Below are 20,642 nucleotides of genomic sequence, written 5' to 3'. Positions count from 1 at the left end.
AATGTGTTTATTTACATGCGGTAAAGATGACCTATGATACGAAACCACACATTATGTATCTGCAGCATATATACAGCTCCATTCCCTTACCAGAACTCAGCTTGTTTTATTGCTTTGGTTGTTTTTTTTTATACCACAAATTGGAGCACGTGCCCTGTTTCTTAGAACTCACCTCAGATCTGTTCAAAGCAACGTTCATGAAACAGAAACCACCTGATTTCCAGGAAAAGATGCTGCCAGGTGCACTGGTCAGCCCTCATGCCCAGTTGTCCTTCCCAGCATTTTGACTGGTCACTTTGACTGGTCATCAGAGTGGAGCAGTAAGCCGTTTTTGTTACATAAAGTCATTCTACTGTTTATTTACAGAGGGTAGACTGAGGGTAAATCCATACTTCCCAATTTGCACTTATTAACATGTCATTGTACGTCAAGGTCCTTAGTAACTATGAGTCAGCCCACGAGTATGTTTCTCATTTGGCAAATGTAGAAAATAATGTGCATAATTACAGAATGTAGAACATAACAAGATTATTGTATGCATGAAAATATGAAGAATAATGCATATTTTTGCATTCAATTTATGTTTTACTGTAATTTCTAAATGTTTTATAAGCTTTCAGAAATACTGATAGTCTACTCAAAGTTGTGGCATGACCTATAAGACTTCTATATCATGAAAAGTAAAAAAAAATCTTTAAATGTTGCTGATGTATGCAGTGGGACTGGAATCTGGCCCATATATGAAAAAGAAGGAAACGGTTCCATTCACTCTTTCATGCCCTGTGAACTCATTTCACTCTGCCATAACTCAGCCATTAACTTCCCTTATTGGCCTTATGTCATGCAGTTGGAATTCACCCCCTGTACACAATGTGGATTTAATTATGGTGTATTTGCCTGGTTGACACCTCCGGATTTGGGGGATTGAACGCTCCGGGACACTGATTCCTTCCCACAGACTAAAGACATTAGCTGAAATGGAATTTCTAAATTGCTTTGCCCTGTATGCTGTCTGGGTATTAGCTAGAGGACACCTCACCGTGTACTAAACAAGTGGTTGAGAAATATATGGTCAGTTGCCATTTTATTGTCCTAAAAACTTATAAGAACTCAAGCCATCATGATATCCATCACACTTAAAGGCCATTTTTCACTAGTCTATTCTCATTCACTCATTGTGGTAATTTTACGCAATCTTCAGGTATAAATAATACCTTGTCCAAAGTGACATACAAGTGAAGCAAATAGCGCATCCCAAACATCAACAATGAACACTCAGGTACAAGTGTATCTGACACCTAGTGCAGAGACTGTTTTGAGACATTTTGACAGCAAGGCAAATTATAATTACAGTTCCATTTAGCCGCTAAGCTAATCGCAATTAGCCTGTTATTTGTGTCTTCAGGCGGTTCCTCACTTCAGTCCTCTAATATTGCAGTACGGGCTTGGAAAGTGATGCAAATTCAGAAACGCGGCCTGGATTCCTTGTGTATTCCGAAGCAGCCACTAGACGGCACTCGAGAGGCACACTCTCGCACTGAAACTGCTTTATCATGCTAGGCCTCAGCCTTTTGATCGTACCAAATATTTGTTTAATTTGTTGATTTTGTAAGAAACGGCATTAATATAATTACGCTGCCGTTGTATCAAATGCGAATCGTAATATAAAAGGTCAGGTGTGGACTACTCCATTGTCTTAGCCAACAGGAAGCAATTCCACAGCTTTGCTGCAAGCCAGGAGGAGAACAGGAAGAACAGAGGAACTCGATTATGAAGTAAAATGGCAGCCAAAAACTAAATAAAAGATCACAGTTGGAGATAACTTCATCCAATAATATAGTTTCCTGGAACGCTCCAAACCATTTAACATGCCGTTAGTTTTACGACTGAATAAAATTTAAATTTTTTAAGTGTTTTTTTTCCCCAGTTTCTCCCATACTGGTATTCTGGTCTTTTATACAGAAGGGCTGTGAAGTGGTTTTTCCTGTTTTGTAGGTAATCAAACTTTGGTCAGGCTATGTTATGGTTTCATGTAAGTTCTCTTTATCAGGTATGATCTGAAAAATTATCCAAACGTTAGGTTTTTTGAAGGCACGATCAGAAGTAGCAATGACATGCATATCAGAAACATATTGGAGATTTTCTTATGGGATAATACACAGTTTTCATAGGTTTCATTTTATTTAAGTAAATAGATATATAAATCATTGACAGACGCTATTCATGGGAGTTACATGTTATAGTTGCTGTACCTGAAGTAGCTAAATTAAAGAGGTATTCTTGCGTTTGGTGCCATGCTCAAAAAGTATTACTGCCCAACAGTCATGTCCGTCCTTGAACTGAAAAAAAACCAAAACGGCAACAGCTGGGTATTAACACAGAAGTGAAGAGTAAAAAGTGGATTCTAGCACCCAACCTTACACTATAGTCACTTGTGAAAATGTGTGGCTGGATTTCAAACTTTTTAACCTTTTTAACAAACGATAATCAGCCAGTTTTGACTGACTTGTGACAGCTTACAAAATATGTTTCTCTTTTGATTTTAATTAAAATGAGACCTGTTGTAGTACCAAAGAAATTTCATCCATGTATAACATTGAAAACTATTATCACATTTTAGTAACTTAACACCTTATACCATGTATCAATAACTGTACAGAAGATTGTTGTCACAATTAAATGATGAAAATAAATTATTTTTTTTGGAATGAGTCTGTAATTCTGAAGTATATGTGGTTTTTTTATCCACTAAGCTGGGGCCTGACATGTAGATTTCCACACATCTCATTGTTCACTGGTGAATCATGAATGATGAGAATGCAAGGATTCTGTGGCTTTTGGGGAAGGTATGTTACACGCAGGGTGAGATCGGGCTGCAGGGTTTGTGAAGTGACCTTAGCCAATGCCCTTTAAGCCTATAAGGATTGTGGCCAACCTCATATTGCTCTTCCTCTTATGTAGTAACACATTTTATGGCTTCTGTGAGGATGAAATCAAGCTGGGGGAACTGGCATGTAAATTACTCATAGTGTGTAGGTGCCTTGCAATGGACTGGTAATATCCAGAGTGTCCTATGGCTCATACCCCGTGATATTTGTGATGGGATTTAGGCTCCTGATAGTCGTGTACTGGATGAATGGATGGATGGATAAATGATTGGAGGATGGATGGATGGATGGAGGGATGGATGGATAAATGGTTGAAGGATGGATGGATGGATAAATGGTTGGTGGATGGATAAATGGTTGAAAGATGGATGATGGATGGATGGATGGATGGATAAATGGTTGGATGATGGATGGATGGATAAATGGATGATGGATGGATGGAGGGATGGATAAATGGTTGGATGATGGATAGATGGATAAATGGTTGGAGGATGGATGGATGCAGGCTGAGCACAAGGCATAAGCAAACTAAGCAGCTGTTTCTGGCCCAGCGGCCACCAGCCCCCCCCCCCACCCCCCCTGTCTGATCAGCCTGTCAGAATGGGTGAGGAGATGATGAGACGTTGGGCCAGCCCTGGACGGATGAATGACACCTGGGTATAATGTTGGCAGGTCAGTAGGCAGCATTATGCCATTATTATGCATCTAGCTGTCTGGTTCTTTCCATCTTGTGATGAACTGGCATCCTGTCTAGTGGAACCCGGTGTTTCTGGCAATAAGGTTCCAAGCTCGCTACAACCCTGCATCAGGTTAGAGGAAGACTGAATTACCGCTGTATTACACAAGACAGGTAGAAGCTTCTTGAAATAAGACAAGGTATGGCACCTTTATTTATATAGCACAATTCAGGCACAAAGCGATTCAAAATGCTCTGGGTGTTCTGCAGGATACATTAAAATAAAACATTTTAAAATCGCATTTAAAAGATGAAAAAAAGCATAAAAGGCAAACAAACAAATAAATAGTTAACTGAAAAGAAGTTACATTGTAGTGACAGTGTATGACTAAACTGATTTAATTTATTGAAGTAGGCAGTCTCAGTATTAACTATCAATCATCAAGAATAATTAAATTAAACATTGGGTAACTGGGCAATTTCTTTTGCAGTATATCTGCAAAAGTGGCATTCACCCTTAACGTTGGCAACATAATATCCATTAGATGGAGTAACTGATTCGAGTGCAATAAAAATAAGTACAGTACTTGACATTCATAATTTTGCTGACAGCAATATTCAGTAAAACTTCAGTTACAATAAAACAACAACAACAAAAGACACACATACATCATCTCCAGTACATTATATATGATCATTTCAATCCAGCCCAGTGGGATTGCTTTGGAAACTTCGCTGTCTTTCTTATGCCATTTGAATTAATGTCTTACCCCGAAACCAAAATAATATATGTCAAATCTTTCATGTTTTCTTCTGATCTGCTTTTTTCTCATGCCAGCACATAACCAACGTCACTCCATCTCACCAAAACAGACCGGGCCAGTCGGGCAGCTCTGAACGCCGTCGGCAGCATGAGGAAGCCACAATTATAGAATGCGGGCTTCCTTTCAACAATACCTGGCTGGCACTATCTTTTCAGAGGCCTTTTGTTTTTTTGTGGCACAAATTCCAAATGGTTGTCTGACGCATCTGATGACATTTTATGAGAAACATAATGCGTTTGATAGTACTTCCCTATTCCAGTGGAGGTGATGTGGACAAGGCTCCTTCCCACACACCAATTGTCATAGTTCCAAGAACAGATGAATCTGACAGCCAAACGTGCCGGGTAAAAAAAAAAGAAAAGTCGCTTTATTTTTTTGATGAACTCACGTTCTTATGACTTCCGCAAAACGGTGACGTCAGCTGCCATTTGCTTTTCCGCGGCCCGCCGGCCCTCGCCTCCCAGTCTCGGTTTCTCGGGTCTCACGCCTGCGCTCGTGTTGATGTCACACCCGTACGTGCCCAGGCATCCGAAAGCTATTTTTGGGAGTTATCCAGTGGCTGAGGTCCTGTTGTGGATTTCCCCTGCAACTGGTTTTCCAGTATTGGCTAAGAATGGAGCAAGTATTCGGTGGGATACAGAGCCCCATACACTTTCCTGACATTTATTTACCAGCGAGCAGATGTCCTCATGCCAATGTAGCACACAGAAAAAGCATCCTGCCATTGAGCTCAGGTCCTCAGCCTTATTTACATACATATTGGCACAGAATGGCAGGTCACTGAGAAAACAGCTGTGTGTGAACTTTAAAAGGCTTCATAAATTTAAAATTAAATCTGCAGAGTTGGTGGTCATCAGTCAATGTTATCAGATCATCCCTGCGTGATGATTAACTTGTGCGTGATGACTGTCGACGCACTGAAGACGGTACCTTGACAGCATAAGAATGGATCCTTTGTTGAGGCTGCGGAGTTCAAAAACTCCAGAGTGAATTAACTTTATTGTGGTGAATCTTTAACATGTGACTGGCCATGTCTGACTACCCTGAACGCGAAATGAGGAACTTCAGCAGGGTTTTGCCCACCCTCATTCAACCAATGCAGCTTCGGGAAGCTTGTTTGAATTGATTTCTCAGCCAGAGAATAGCGAGCTACTGATTTGTCTTTATTCAAGAATTTTCTCTCTCAGTTTCTAAGGGAAAAAAATGATTTACTACTTTGGGAAGCAGCCAACATTGTGGCCAATTATTTTTTTATAGCGGCACTCTACACATTGGACACATAAGAAAAGGCCGGTATTCTGATCCTGCTGGCCTGGCCGTGTGGGAGGTGAAGAGAGACAGAGCCTCGCTTTGACTGGCTCCGCGTTTGGGGTCTGGAATTCGTGTGGGCGGACTGCTTTCTGACTGGCAAACCCGGCGAGCTAAAAATAGACAAGATTATAAGCAGCACAGCCCAGGCGCAAAGGCAGCAGATAGCAGAGCTCTCTCTCCGGCTGACGGTCCCCACCATTCGCTTCCCAAAATGAGTGGACTGCTGTTGTTTATATATGTGTCCTGTACATGCAGAGCCATTTATTAGGATGTTTTTGTTAGTTACGACTTATTACTACATGAGTGTTACAGTGTATTTAAACTACACACAACCTGAGATATATAGTGCTCACTAAGACCTATGATGTGTAATTTAAAATAAATATGCAGCATACGGGGGTGCTTCAGTAGCCATGGTTACGGTTAGGGTTAGGGCTGTGGTTATGGTTAGGGTTTTTATTAAACCTTGTTTAGTAAAAATTTAACCTCCCCCCCCTTACCCCTGTTAAAGACTTTTACTGTTGTCACTGAGGTCTATAACTTTTGCTGTCGCCGACCCCCCTCCCCCACTTGATAGACCTCCACACCGTCGTAGAAGATCGCAGGGGAAGCTCTGGGCATGTTACTGTGCTTCTGACTCTGTGTAACTGATAAAAAAAAATGGACATGTAGAAGAAATATTGCTTCCTGTATAGTTGTGTGTTGAACTAAGACGAGGGGGGGGCACAGTGGGGGGGCTGATGGCATAGCAAGCTGGGAAGACCTGCTTCTGGACCTGCTTCTCCCCATTTCCTGTCAGCCAAGCGAAGGTTCATCTGCCCCCGCAGACTGTGCCAGCGGGCTTCTCCTCGCCGAGCTCCTCTCCAGGAAGCCGACTCCACGTCCTGCTACAAATCAGAGTGAAATTCGAGCTGCAGCTGCGGTTTGGCTGGGTGGGGTGCGGGTTCAAATGTTTTTATTAAGACCCCTGTCTTTAATTTCAAGACGATGATGGTCATCCAATCTGGCACGCCAAGAATGTCCGTATGAAAACTGCAATTACACGTGAGCTACGGCAGTCGTGAGAAAGACACTAGCAAAAGGCAACTCTGTAGCTACAATGTCACGATTCAGTCATCTTTCAATTCAAATCCACCCGTCAATATACCTATCAAACATAACTGCTTATCCGGTACTAGGCTCTGGGGACTCTGGATAATATCCCGAAAGATACAAGGCTGGTAAAATACACCATAGATAAAATACACCAATTTACCTAATCACATGTTTTTAGATTGTGAAAGGAAACCCACACTAATTTGGTAGAACATGCCAATCATTACATCAAGTTGTTGGTTGCCCCTTATAACCCTGTATTGCTAAATAATGATAATGCTGCCAATCCGAGTCACACGAGTTCACTATTGCACTTTAATTTGTCTTTCTTCCATCCATTTTCTGTGCCCACTTGTTATATGCGGGGTTGTAAGGGTCTGGAGCCTATCTCCGGAAATGACGGGTGTATGGCTGAGAGAAAGCCAGGATGGGTTGCCAATCTATCACTTGATATTCATCTATATTCTATTTTGTACCTTTGGTGGATGCATATAGAGCTCAGTTGCAAATGTAGAGTGACACACTTCTTCTGTTAAGTGATTTCAAACCATAATGTGATACAAAATATCTGAATAACAAAAAAAGGAGAAGCCCAAATGATTTATTTTACACAGCCCTGCTCTAAAGATCTAAGTAGCAAATCGAACGTCACTGATAACTGTTCACAGGCACAGACTATAAGCACGCAACAAGAAAGACAACATTGTTATTGACATATTTATTTAATTACAGAAAATGAACAGGACATAGCCAACTGTCACCAGGGAAAAGCTGGGCAGCGGACCACGAAAATACATCACAGATCACACTTAATACATATATTAACAACCTTTACAAATACCTATACATGAAGTGCAATGCAAAACTAGTGCCTAATTGCTAAAGCTGAAGACAAAGCATGTAAGGTTACTATCGGTCACATACATATTAGCGAGTCGTCAGTTTCTCGTTTGTTGCGCTCTACCAATAACGTTTTGATAGGCTGCTTTCACATTACACGCCTCACTGCCCAATTCCAATTTTTCACTCAGATCGGATCTTGAGGTTTCACATTAATAATTATAAGGTGACCTGTATCTAACTGTAATGCGAACGCAACTGTCCTACCAAATGGCCATCTGGGTCCCCAACGACAAGAAAACGCATGAAGTCTGCCACTTAGCTCAGCAATGTCTGTCCCGTTGATTGGGTCCCTTGTTTTTTCCTGGACATTAATTGCGTCCTCAGTGAACCAGGAAAGATCTCTGACAGAGTCACATCAAAGCAAAAGGCCTGGACCTGAATGGCCTGATGTAGACAAGGTGGGATGATAGGGATGATTCGCGTGTGGAAATGCTCCTTCGCCACCAGCCCCCCTCCATGAGTTCTCAGTAGAACTAAACCATTTTCCTATCAGTATTATTATGTTTTAACCTTCTTGCTAATATTTTAAGCATTAGAAATAACTGGAATGATGCAAGCAATGTTGAAATCCTATACAATCGGTCACAGCCTGAAGGTGCTGGCTTCATATCCTTCACAGGTCAGTATGTGTCTCCGCTTTGACATGGTTAAGGCCATCATTGTCAAATGTACAGAGGGCCTGCGAGTTGGACCCGACCAGGTCCGGCAGGAAGGCCTGCTGACTCCGGCCCTGATTGTACACGTACACGTCATTGTAGTAATCTGGGTCCAGCTGGTTCTCCATGAAAGTCTGGTCCATGTTCAGCAAGTTCATGTTCTCCAGGTCCAGTGGCATGGGCTCGGCGTGGTGGCCCACGTCGGGGAACATGCGCTGCTGCTGCTGCTGCTGCTGCAGCTGCTGCAGTTGCTGGGACTCGCAGTCGAGGGCCATGGTCACCGAGGGCATCACGATTCCGCTATCATCCATACTCGAGATCATCCTTAAGATATTCTGAAAATCTTCCGCGCTAATATCCTCCCGTTTTGAGTCCAGGGAGGGACTGTAATGGATATCTTTCAAATCTGGCGACGATTGACTGGTAGATGCCCCCGTAAGGTCTGCTACTGAGTAGCTGGGCTCAGCGGTAAGGAAAGAGTAGTCAAACTGGTGGTTGGTTGGTTCAGGTATTGCCTGGTGTTGAGCTAGAGACAGATAATGTAGAGCACAGACAAGGCAATATTAGTGTGATTTAGAAATAAAAAACGGCATTTATATTATGTACACATTATATACAGTAATAGTCCATTTTATTACAAGGCTCTCTGGAATGCTTGATTCTGATTGGTCAGTTGAGACATTTGCAGGTTCGTTCTTTTCAAATAATAACCGCTCCAAAGTAATAACGCATAGCTGGTACTACTTATATGTTTAAAATCCCTCTGCGGCAACAAAGATTACCATTTAAAAATGTTAATTGAAAACAAATATGGCAATAAAATGTTTCAAATTCATATTCATGTCCAGTTTTTTTCCTTATGTGGCAAGTAGCCGTGTAATAAGCGGGATAATGTACAGGCAGCCGGTAGCCTCTAGCTTCGCGTCGGGTCCTGATCACACTGTCGGGGCTTATTTCTGCGATAACTACCGGCTGCCTGTACATTATCCCTTACATATACAATACTAGTCAAAAGTCTGGACACCTAACTTTAATGCATGTCGTCATTATTTTAGCTATGTTATTCACCTAATAGTATAAGACCTTGAGGCAGTGAAATATTGCATCAACCACAACGTCTCAAAATTTTCTCCGTTTAGACTCCTCAAAACAGCCCCCTTTCGCTTCGACGAACTGCAGTACAGCAGACTCTTGGCATTCTTTCAACCAGCTTCCAGATGTAGCCACTCATCCCAAAACAGTTCAATAGGGTTTACATGTGGGGATTGTGGGGGCCACGTCATCTGTGACAGCGCTCCATCTCTTTCTTTGTTCACAAGATAATTACTACATAACAATCCTAAGTACACTTAGGTTATCTTGTTGAAAAACAAACAATTTTCAGTGGGTATGTCTAGACTTTTGACTAGTAGTGTACATTGAACTATACTATGCTTTTAGTATCTCGAATTTGAGTATACCCCCAGGCGAAACCCAAACATTAAGCGCTGGCCCATATGTTTGTTTGCCCAGGTGAGAAACACCCTAATCCAGTGTTTCTCAAACCCGGTCCACAGGGACCCCCGGACAGTCACATGTTTTTGCTCCCTCCCAGCTCCTGGCAGACAGACCTGGGAGGGAGCAAAAACGTGGACTGTCTGGGGGTCCCCAGGACCGGGTTCAAGAAACACTGCTCTAACCATCTGCTTAAGAACTGAACAGTAGTACTTAAAGAGGCAGCAGAAATCCCATAACACACATTCATACAGCAAAAACTAGATACTAAAAGACAGTAAATTAACACCAAACATTTCATGAAAAACCCCAATCCTTACTTGTAACACGGCAGCCATCCTTAAAACTGATATCTGGTTTTATTTTCCTCTTCCGGTTCACTTCATACGGGTCTGCAGAGAGAGTTCCACACATTTAGACAATGTTAAAACTACGTTTCACCATAGCACAGTGCCTTGGAACTAAACTGTGGCCACACTGAAGCAGCTTTTCTGCGACAGAAGGCAGAAGGATGTCAGTTTCATTGAACATTGATTATGAGTGACTTCATTGCTGACCCAAGCTTGGGTCACCCGGTATTAATGACTGGTTACAGTTTTAAAACCATCAAAATAAGCAAGATGGGCTGAAACTTCTCCAAAGTAACAATAATTTCCTTTATGAAACTTTTGCTTTCGGTTAAATCTTCTCCGTGCGAACACCAAGACACATTTATTCACAGACAGATGCCTCAGTTCAGGAACGACCGTTAACATTTGAGGTGTCGGCTGTTTCACAACAATGCGTATGAGTCATAGGGAATTTTGAAGGTTTTGATATGAATATAGCCTTGTTTGTCCAGCAATGTTTTCGATACTAACAAAGCTGAAAAGGCAAAAACCATTTGGCAATTTTATTACATGAAATTCTACCTAATGTATCTAATGGGGTATGTTTAGTAGATATGTGTAAAATAAGCCTTACAAACATGGTAAATATACCATTACAGCGAAAGCGTTTATTGCATAGTTCTTATAATTTGATAGTGTGTAATAAATGAAATAAACCATGAAAGAAAATACTGATTTATGCATGTGTGAACTGAAACCACATCAGTTCAAGCTTTTTTCCTGGGGGATGACAGGAACTACTTTCTGAGTTGCATGTGCAGGAAGGCAGGATGACCTCACCTGGGTTGTGGGGAAGGTAGGTGAACTTGACAGGCTCACTGCTCATGTGGTCAGACAGCCGACGCAAGCAGACATCCACTTCCACCTCTTCTGTGATGTCACGTTCTTGATAGGGCGGAGACTTGAAGACGATGGCAATCTGCCGGTGGACGTCCGTCTGGGCAAACTCTGCCTTGGCCTCCCACTTGTCCCGACTAAAGATGATCTCAATGTCATCTGTGTGAAGTGCAATCAAGGTTAGCTCAGCATCAGAGTGCCGAATCAGCAGACTAGCTTGCCCATATTCGGTGACACTTTAATACATGCTGTGATGCTTTTGTAAATTAATAGTAACGCGACATCTAAACAAATCACCATATCAACAAATAGGCCCTAACATGTTTCTACAAAGACGTCCACAGAGACTTGCAGGCACATGAAACTTCACCTTTCTGCACCTTGTCGCACAACAGGTATATCTCCGTCTTGCCGGTGCAAGGCCCTTGTAGCACGTTCAGACGGTTGATCTTCAGCTCCGATGTGGTGGTTGCTTCTGCGATGGAGAGTAAAGCACGACAGCATAAACACCGACACCTGCTTCGAGGCCAACAAGGAAGCGTGTTCTCAGGCCAACAGCATCGACATGCTGTTCGTTTCCTCAAATGAGCCACGCGGCGGAATTCGGGAAGAATGTGCCGTTGTGAAAATTGATAACCGAGTTCTTATGATACTCAGACTGTCTGAGTCAAAAGAGAATAGTGAGCAGTTACTTTTAGCTCAGCTTGTTCTAAGCTTAGGTTTGGGTTCTTGTGGTATGTTTTTCATTTGAAAAAGAAAACAACTCAATGAAAAAAAAAAAGTGTGAAACATGTCATACAGTTGTGCTGATGCTGGCAGCTAGTTACAAGATTAAAGATATTCACACTTGCACTTTGATGGGGCTTCAGTTACACATTGCTGAAGAGAAGATAACAGTGTTCCCATAGCAGTGCTGTTGAGCAATTCTTACACTCCACACCACTGTTGGCAGCATGCTTTCAAGTAGACGGGGGCTTCAGGGGGGAGGGGTGCACGCACAAATGGAGCCTCGACGCTTACTCTTGTCGTAGATGGGGTTGGACACCACAGGACTGAGCTGAACCTTCTCGCCATCCTCCTTCTCCAGCTCGCACTGGAAGCAGAGCCTCACCACATTCATGTCGATGTCTTCTATGCTCTTTGAGTGGTCAGCTGGGGTCGAGTAGAGACCGAAACCACATCAGTATGAAACCTCACTAGCACTTATCACAGGAACAACACCTCCCAATGCTGCCTGTATATACATTTGCTTTTTCGACCTGGTTTGTCCACAGTCCTTGCTGTCTATTTTCAAGTTCTAGTTTAAAGTTTGACTCACAATGAAACCAACAATCAGAATAAAGCTTCAAAGCGTCAAGTAATATCTGTATTGTCTAAACTGTTTTTATTGAATGTTACACTTCAGTTGCATCCTTGACTTATGTTTCTGTAAGAATAAAATTTTAAATCTGACTCCTGAAATTACTGCTTCTGTAAACATGAAATGTAAGTATAATTTAGGCAGAAATGAAACTATGTTTAATATCAGAAAACTGCCTGTGTGGCCGTATGTGATGGAAAGGATGACATACGGAGAGCAATTTGGGAGTGGCTTTGATTAGGCGTGCGTCAGACTCCGTAGCCAAGCATTCATCTTCTTAGAACCCGTTTTTCAGGCTGTGCCTAATCCCTGCTACTGAGAGTGATTGGTGTGCCAAATCAGCCTTAATGTAACATCGCTTAAGACACGTATCAGCAATAGAACAGAGTGATGCAACATGCTAATCGATACTAGCACCTAGGCACACAAAAACACAAAAAGTATGATCACCTTCATTTTGCAGACACGTTTCCAGGGAGTCACCAAGCAACTGAATTAGCTTATAGTTACTGTCCTTTGTTTACTCCCGTGTATTCACTGTGCTAAGATGACATACAAATTACATTGTCTAGATCAGAGGTGGCCAATTCTATCTGCACAGGGCTGATGTGTATGCAGGTTTCTGGGGTAACCTTTAGGTCAGCTGTTCAAACCCCAGTGCGAAGACTCTTCAGCCAATCCGTCCTCTAGTTAGTGACCTAATCAGGGTGTTGCAGTGAAAACCCACACACACCGGGCCTTATCGGATAAGATCGTCCACCCCTGGTCTAGTCTATATTTACACACTGTACATAGCATTGTTATTTATCAGTTCATCTACTGTAAACTGTACATGTAATGTAGTGTTTGTGATAGCATCTGAGGCAGAAATTCCCATCACACAGTGTTGCTGAATACTATACCAGGCATGAACCAGTTTCCATACAATGTTCATACTGCTATAATCCAACAAAATCACAGTAGAGACCTACAGAAAATGGTAGTGAGCACAACTTCCCAGTTTGACTTCTACTATTCGGTTATTTAGTAACTATTGCCCTACCAGTATCACCAATTAGCAGCACTTGAATCCAGTGAGCGATTAAGAGCTGTTTTCTGTCACATAGAGAATCTGTTTCATGAGGGCATGTAACTGCTAGCGTGACCTTAAATCTGCTCGTATTAACTCAGCATTTCAGCTCGTTTGAGCTGAAATGCTCAACAAAAATGCTCAACCGCTGAAGTTTGAAAAAAAAAATAAAAGCTTGCTTTCAGTTCAATAACTTGGCTGATATTCTTCAGACATATTTCACATTGAAGCTGATGATAAAATTGAGGAAGAATTTAAAGCAGTTCCTTCTATCCAGCTGTGCACTCTGACTTTGACAGCCAAACCGGGACACACATTATCAGAAAAACCCTGATACTTTATGGGCTGCACCCCAATGTTGCGTGCAACTGAACTGTGTGTACATTTTTTTTTTCCCATGAGTACATACTGTACAAGCCCCTCCCTGCACTCTGGTCAACATCACGCATCTTATGTGTTTATAAATGGCGGTTCACTGACTATTAAATGGGTCAATCTTCTGTTTCCTTCGTCTCTCCAGGGCAGCATCCAGTTCCTTCCGCCTCACACACTGGATCCCCAAATTGGCAAAGCTGGACGAGTCATACAAGGAATAAGACACAACATTAATGACAACAGTCCTGCATCATCCATGATCTAAAGAGAAAAAGGACATGGAAATATCTGAATATCTGTAGGGGTGAGCTATACAGTGAATTTCGGAAGGGTTAAATGTGTTACAGAAGATATGAAGTCATAGGGAGGGTGGCACACCTGTGCTTTGGCTGGGTGCGAAGGTTGAGGTTGACGACGCAGATGCCATCGTTGCAGTCTTTACCCACGAGACTATGGGGATGTGGCCGGTGAGGGATGTCTTTAGTCACCAGGGACACGGTGATCTTCACCTTCTTCACTTGCCTCAAGTTTCCCCGGATCTGGTACAATAAAGGAGCAGAGAAAGAGGCAGAGATGCTTGGTCATCCCTTTCTTCCAGTTGCCATGAGGGAGAACAGAAGGTGTGTCTGATTATGCTATAGCATGCAAGCTTCATAGACACACTGTTTTGGCATTGCTCTATACTTATGATGCTGGGAGTTTCCTAGAAACTGGAAAGCAGTGACTAAATGAGTGCTCTATACATGGTAATGGCAGTGAGAAGCCTTGAGGCATGCTTCATTATATTTGTAATACGGGAGTTGCGCTCAGGGGGTAATCCCCAGTCTCTGGCAAGGATCTGTCCTTGAGGGACTTTCTATAGCAGTTGCACACACATTTTCCATGCGCACTTGTTTAGAATGAATAAGGCACTGCTTCACAAGTGTCAACCCAAACCACACGGGGAACCCCCCTTTGCAGTGGGATCGATGGTACATTCCAATTTGCCCCAAACCCCTGCAGCCCCAATTCCAAACAAGCTTCTAAACAGAAACCTCCTGTTCAGCCTAATGACGCTAACATTGTAAATCCTTCAGTTAAATCTCCCGCTTTCTCTGCCCCTCCCACCCGAGTGATTCCATTGAGTAATAGCACAAAATATTTGCAAAACAATGCAAACGGTCTGGAAAAAAGCTCATTTTAAACATCTATAGAAGAATGCAAATCATAATAGATTTTAGATGTGTGTTACGCAGGCGAGATGCAGCATTCTAGATTTGAGTGAAATACTATTAATAATGAATCATTCTACGTTCTGACCTCAATCGCTGGGAGGGACTTGTTAGCTTCCGTGCTACCCGCCCCCAGGATGCTGCCAGCCGACCTCCCTTCACACTCGTAGCGGAACCGCATGCCCCGCTCTTTGGGCTGCTCCACAATGGAACACTTCGGTATCTCCAGGAACTTCTCCAGAAGATCGGTGCCTCCGTGGACAGTCCCCATCCTGTTGGGCACTGACGCCTGGATCGCAGAGGACATGCTTCCATGTTTGGAAATGGGAGAGGCCATGGCATCTGGACTGGACTGGCAGATTGGAAACATCAACTGCGAAGGAACAGATGTAAACAATTTACAGAATGGGGGCTATTACAAGCCATGTCAGCTCACACTTACAAGGAATCTGTGTGGCATGATGCTTACAGTGACATATGACAACCGACAGTGAAGAGTAAAGAGAACAAGGTCACTGTAATCAATAACCATCAATGTGCTGAATCCACTGAGAACAACCACAATTCTGCATATACTGAAATCAAACTATAGTAAAAAGTAGTGTACAAGCATACAATACATTTACTAATACTTTTCTTATTTTTGATTTCCATTCAGTAAAACCAAGGACTATATAGGGAATCCATATGCTAACATATCCAACAGAAAGTAATATACTTGAAATATTTCTACAAATTACATTTATATGTCAACTCATACTCACACGAAAACACACAAAGTACATTAAAAGCAGGAACCAAATTGTGAAACAGTTTCTACATCTACAAAAGCTAAATGCAATGTAATTTCTAAAGTTAGCAAAGTAAGTTAGCTTACTGGAAGCATTCACAAAGAAAAAAAAAAAAAAAAAAAAAAACTACATTCGTATTTCTACAGATTTTACGGAACACCGGGGGAGAAAGCTGAGTATTTCCTTAAACAGGCAATAGTCGTGTATTTTTCTTACGTATCTCTATAGATTCACGTGTCCTTGTTTGACCCAAATGCATCTCACCTCGACCTGCCCTAACACTATGCTGCGTATCAGACTTCCTTCCTGTAGTCATACGCGGACCTCACCATGCTTCCGTCCCCTGCCAGTTTCATCTCTGCCTTTGTCTGCTGTGAAATTCTGGATAAGGCGCCGTCACGGAGCACGCCGCGCTAAAAGTTTGCTTCCTCGCGCTGAAAGCAAGCCAAACATACCCTCCCACTCGATTCGGGCTGATCACATACCTTATTACTTGCAACCCGACAGCAGCCAGCTACAAAAGCCCAAACAACCGGAAGATGCCTTTTTCAAAACAAAGAGGGAAGGGAAAAAAAAAAAAACGTAGCAGTCTACATCTAACAAAACAAAAAAGGTTTCTCTTTACTTCTTCCTCCCGAACTCTGGCAATACTTGCAGCTTTTCCAAATATTCTACCATTAAGTTGCCATGAAAAGGGTAAACAGACTCCGGTCCTACTTGAGTTAAAGAACAAGGATATACATGGTCGTTCACCGCGGGGTTTACGTCTGTGTTTGTGTATGCGAAATTGCGAATGTGTGTTTGTGTCCGAGCATGCCCGGGAGCAAGCGGAAGGCATCGACACAAAGGCAGGCTGAGGCAGCCAATAGGAGTATGACTTAAGACAAGGAAGTTGACTCACTTCCGAGATATCCAACCAATCATGGGCCTTGTTGTGGAGCTGGGGGAGTGACCCTGAGTATGCAGTACGTTTTCTCATGACGGCCGAAATCAGTTATAGAATACCGTTAAGAAAAAAGTGAAAGTAGGAATCAAATTACAAACCGTCACACCACCTCTATGACCAACCCCCACCCAGCAGAAACTACTGCCATTAAAAGTACTTCGAGTCAGGCTCTTTTGCTCACACTTTATATCTATTGCCAAAAACTCGAAGGGCTGAATTATGCATGTGGTTGTCCACCATACTACGATCAATACTGATCTAATGCATGCTAAAGTTCTCAAATCCATACTCCATTTACAAAAAGTGCCACCAATACTGTCACCATGCAGTAATAACCATCCTCAAACAAGCAGATTCTCACAAACTAAGAAAAGACTAACTGCCTATCTTTTCAATTTGTAACTGACTTCTCATTAATGATTAAGCCACTGCATAGTGCGACCTATCAGCAGGCAAATGGAATCCAGACCGCTGCTACCTGCCCAGACTGAAAGCTACAGCCATTAAACCATGAACAGCATAATAGGAACACAGTCTGCTGCTTGGGGGGGGGGGGGGGGGGGCGGGTACTCACTTGGGGACCCGTTCCTCTGGCCACCAGTACTGGCTGGGCACGCCGTGCCCGTGATGGAGCTGCTGAGTTCAGCCTGGAGGTCTGAGGAACCTGAGGCGATCTAGGTAGCACCGGGGTGGCTGACATTTTTTCTTCCAACAAATATTCATCAATTAGATCTGCAAGGAATAAAGCCACATTTCATTTATTTGTATTATTAAATATACAAGGTAACATTCAATGATGATTTAAACATTAATAGAGAATAAGATAACCTGCAAAGACCTCATAAATTACATTTCTCCCCTTCACACTGAAAATAAAAGTACCTTTTTGGAGTTTCTTAACATAGACATGGCTTACATTTTCACTCTATAACGGAATATGTAGCATTGTTGGTAAATGTGTTGCCTAGGTAACTTCTATACTAGGAGACTTGTAACTGAAATAAATTTATTGTTTAGGTACTTCACTGCAAAAGTATTTTTCAGAAGTAATTTAAATCGACTGGCCATTTAATACTTTGGACATGCATACATAAAGTTTCCTCGACTATGCTACATACTGCTTAAATGTAATATATAAAAAGAATACTGAAAGCACATATTTAGTGCATTAATAAAGAACTCAGATCTTGGTTATATGCAGGAAAATGGAAATGTAACTAACAAAAACAGCAAATAAACTGGCTGCATATGACACTATTATACAATCCAATAACACCAACGTAATAGATCTCAGAACTCACGCGACGCATGTGTCTGAGGATTTAGCCAAATTTCACTGTATTTTGACCCTGTTCCTCAACCAAACGCGAGCAGCTTCAGCACAGTAACTCAGCCCTTCGCCAAGGGGACCAGCCAAACAATGACGGCATTATATCAAAGCACGCTGTTGTCAACCTAAGTTAAATAGGAAAATGACGGACTCTGACCTACAGGCGCTCACGCATCGAGCGCGTGCCAGCTTAAGGGCACATCCCGACGCGGCACCTCTGCCTTTAACTGCGGCACTGCTCCGTCTCGCTCCAGGCGAGGAGGGAGTGCGCATGCTCGACTGCGCAGCTCCTCGCCGACTTTCAACTTTTAGATAAGGCGATGTCTCAACCCGTCGTGAGGTAGGCCGTGTCCCGCTTTACAGTTTAAGCTAAACTAAATACTGTACACATGTGCAGACAAATATTGATGCCACTGCTTTCAGTTCCAAACCACAAATGAACATATTTAATACATTTAAAAAAGCATTATTATATAGCAGTGTTAATACTGCGACATCACTTGCTTTACAGTTCAAGTTGATACCGTGGCTAAAAAAGAAAACGTACCTAGGTATTCGTGCGATGCGTCCGTGGAGCCCATTTCTCATCGTTTATTAAGAAGCCCCTTTTCAAATATTCAATTTCATTTTATTGCTTTACAGATATTTACCGATTCTTGGTAGTTTGAGATGCTGTTGCGACGCACTTTTATGTCTGGATTTGCATTATACAAATGAATCCAAAACAAATGTCGGCGTTGTTGGAATTAACTTAAACTTGTTTCACTATTCCTCCACAGCTAATTTTAACGTAGGTTTTTGCAGCTAGCTAGTTGTCGTTCCTGGTCCCAGATGATGTCGCACCGCTAAGCGCTGAGCTGAAGTAAATGTGAAGTGCGCCTCTAGCACTGCGGATTTTCGTTTGTTTAAAGTGCACTCCCACTATCATTGTAAGCTATAGATCTCCGCTGAATATTGGTGTAGAAATGTGGAAATCCCCTTACGTCAGTGTTTGGGAAACCCCCAGTACGCGTCTTCATAGCAACCCAGCCCTAAACAGAATACGACACACTTCGTGCATACAAATGTACTAAGCATTGTGGGAAGCATATACTTAATATGCTTAATATAGTAAATATGGGTCTTGTGGGAAAGTAAAATCGAAGTTTGGTAAGTAGTAATAAATCACATTTGCTTTTTTCTGGTACCTAAGGTGACGTCACAACTGGAAAAGCGAGTTGTAAAACCAGGATGTAAGTTTTATTACATAACTTACACTATCAGCTAACCTAACACCTAATTCTGTAGCGCTGTAAGGTGCAATAGAATTTGTAAAGTAGTTAGGTTCTAATTCTAAATGTCTACTTTTTATGCCTGCTCAGCGATTTGTCCTTCCGGAATCCAGTTTAACATCTCTGGATGTTGTTAGTGTTTCATGTTGTGAATGGGCACAATTTTTAAGATTAAGAAAATCTTACCGCTTCTTGTTCAAAGGCAGGCAAGACAAACATGAGTTTCCATGTGTTGCATCACCCTAAGGTGCAATACTACATTACATTCATAGAGGGCACTATTGGCTGTACAATCTACATTAAGTCCAACCATCTGCTAACCGCTATTCCTGGTCAAGGTACTGGGACTTACTAACTCTTAACGTAGTTCAATTATATTTGGTCGTAGTAATTATGAAATAGTAAAGAAAAGAATAGAAAAAAAAAAGAATGGAGATTGAATAAAACTTGAAATAAAAATGTCAAATTTAAAGTAAATGGTCAATGGTAGGCGTCGTTTGTATAATAACTGAACGAAAATGACATATTTTATTGGTCATATATATCGATTACAGAATGTGCTTTTATTAAATGTATTTTTAATCTAAAGTGCAACACGTGGAAATAACACGTAATAACACTGCCATCTACTGGTCGATAATATCCCGACGATGATCGCTTACCAAAAGACACGTGATTAAGTGGCAGTATTTACAGGCCATAGCTGGACAATAAACCGGAAACGCCACTTGAAAAGGGAACCTGACTTTAAATTACAATTTCAATTTAAGTTTTATATTTTTTTCAGCGTTTTATACATCGCAATCCTTCATTTGTTTTTGTTGTTGAATATAGCATATAATACTCATAACTTTGCATATTATTATAACCAGATGGGAGTAGTAGCACTGTAGCCTGACACACAAGGCTTAGAGGTGCGTTTCTTTCGTTTTCCTGTAAGAGCATCAGCAGCATGATGCGGAGACTGTTTTTGGTCGCTCTTCTGCAGTCAGCTGTGCGGCTCTACACCGCCTGGCCGGCGAGCTAAACACGGGTCCAGTAACTGCTCAGCACACTGACGCGTCTCTGATAGCGTTTACTTGAAAACCCCATAAACTGCATATATAAGACTGCAAATACAAACAAAGATGTGCTTCAATTAACATACCTATTGTACTGTGCATACATGTAAACTGCACACATTTTAATACAGATAAACAATCGCTTCAGTAATTTG

At 42.0% G+C, this 20,642-nt stretch overlaps 1 protein-coding gene across 6 annotated transcripts; it reads right to left on the bottom strand.

The window, feature by feature from the left end:
• Positions 1-7,497: 7,497 nt before the first annotated feature.
• On the bottom strand, positions 7,498-19,633 carry relb (v-rel avian reticuloendotheliosis viral oncogene homolog B). Of its 6 annotated transcripts, none has more exons than XM_023813719.2 (10): positions 19,613-19,633; positions 17,400-17,557; positions 15,177-15,461; positions 14,256-14,416; positions 13,983-14,074; positions 12,094-12,225; positions 11,444-11,548; positions 11,017-11,232; positions 10,168-10,239; positions 7,498-8,879 (listed from the first exon to the last, which is right to left on the bottom strand). In XM_023813719.2, exons 2-10 carry the CDS (start codon positions 17,523-17,525, stop codon positions 8,311-8,313), a joined length of 1,758 nt encoding a protein of 585 aa, XP_023669487.1. In that variant the 5' UTR covers positions 17,526-17,557; positions 19,613-19,633; the 3' UTR covers positions 7,498-8,310. The 6 variants fall into 6 exon arrangements, with proteins under 6 accessions (XP_023669487.1, XP_023669483.1, XP_023669485.1 ...); XM_023813715.2 differs by lacking the exon at positions 19,613-19,633 and adding an exon at positions 18,703-19,051; XM_023813717.2 differs by lacking the exon at positions 19,613-19,633 and adding an exon at positions 18,806-19,050.
• Between the last annotated feature and the right edge of the window lie 1,009 nt (positions 19,634-20,642).

Source organism: Paramormyrops kingsleyae, chromosome 17, assembly GCF_048594095.1.
Source record: "Paramormyrops kingsleyae isolate MSU_618 chromosome 17, PKINGS_0.4, whole genome shotgun sequence".
Lineage (NCBI taxonomy): Eukaryota > Metazoa > Chordata > Actinopteri > Osteoglossiformes > Mormyridae > Paramormyrops > Paramormyrops kingsleyae.
This window is presented reverse-complemented; position numbering and strand designations above follow the sequence as displayed.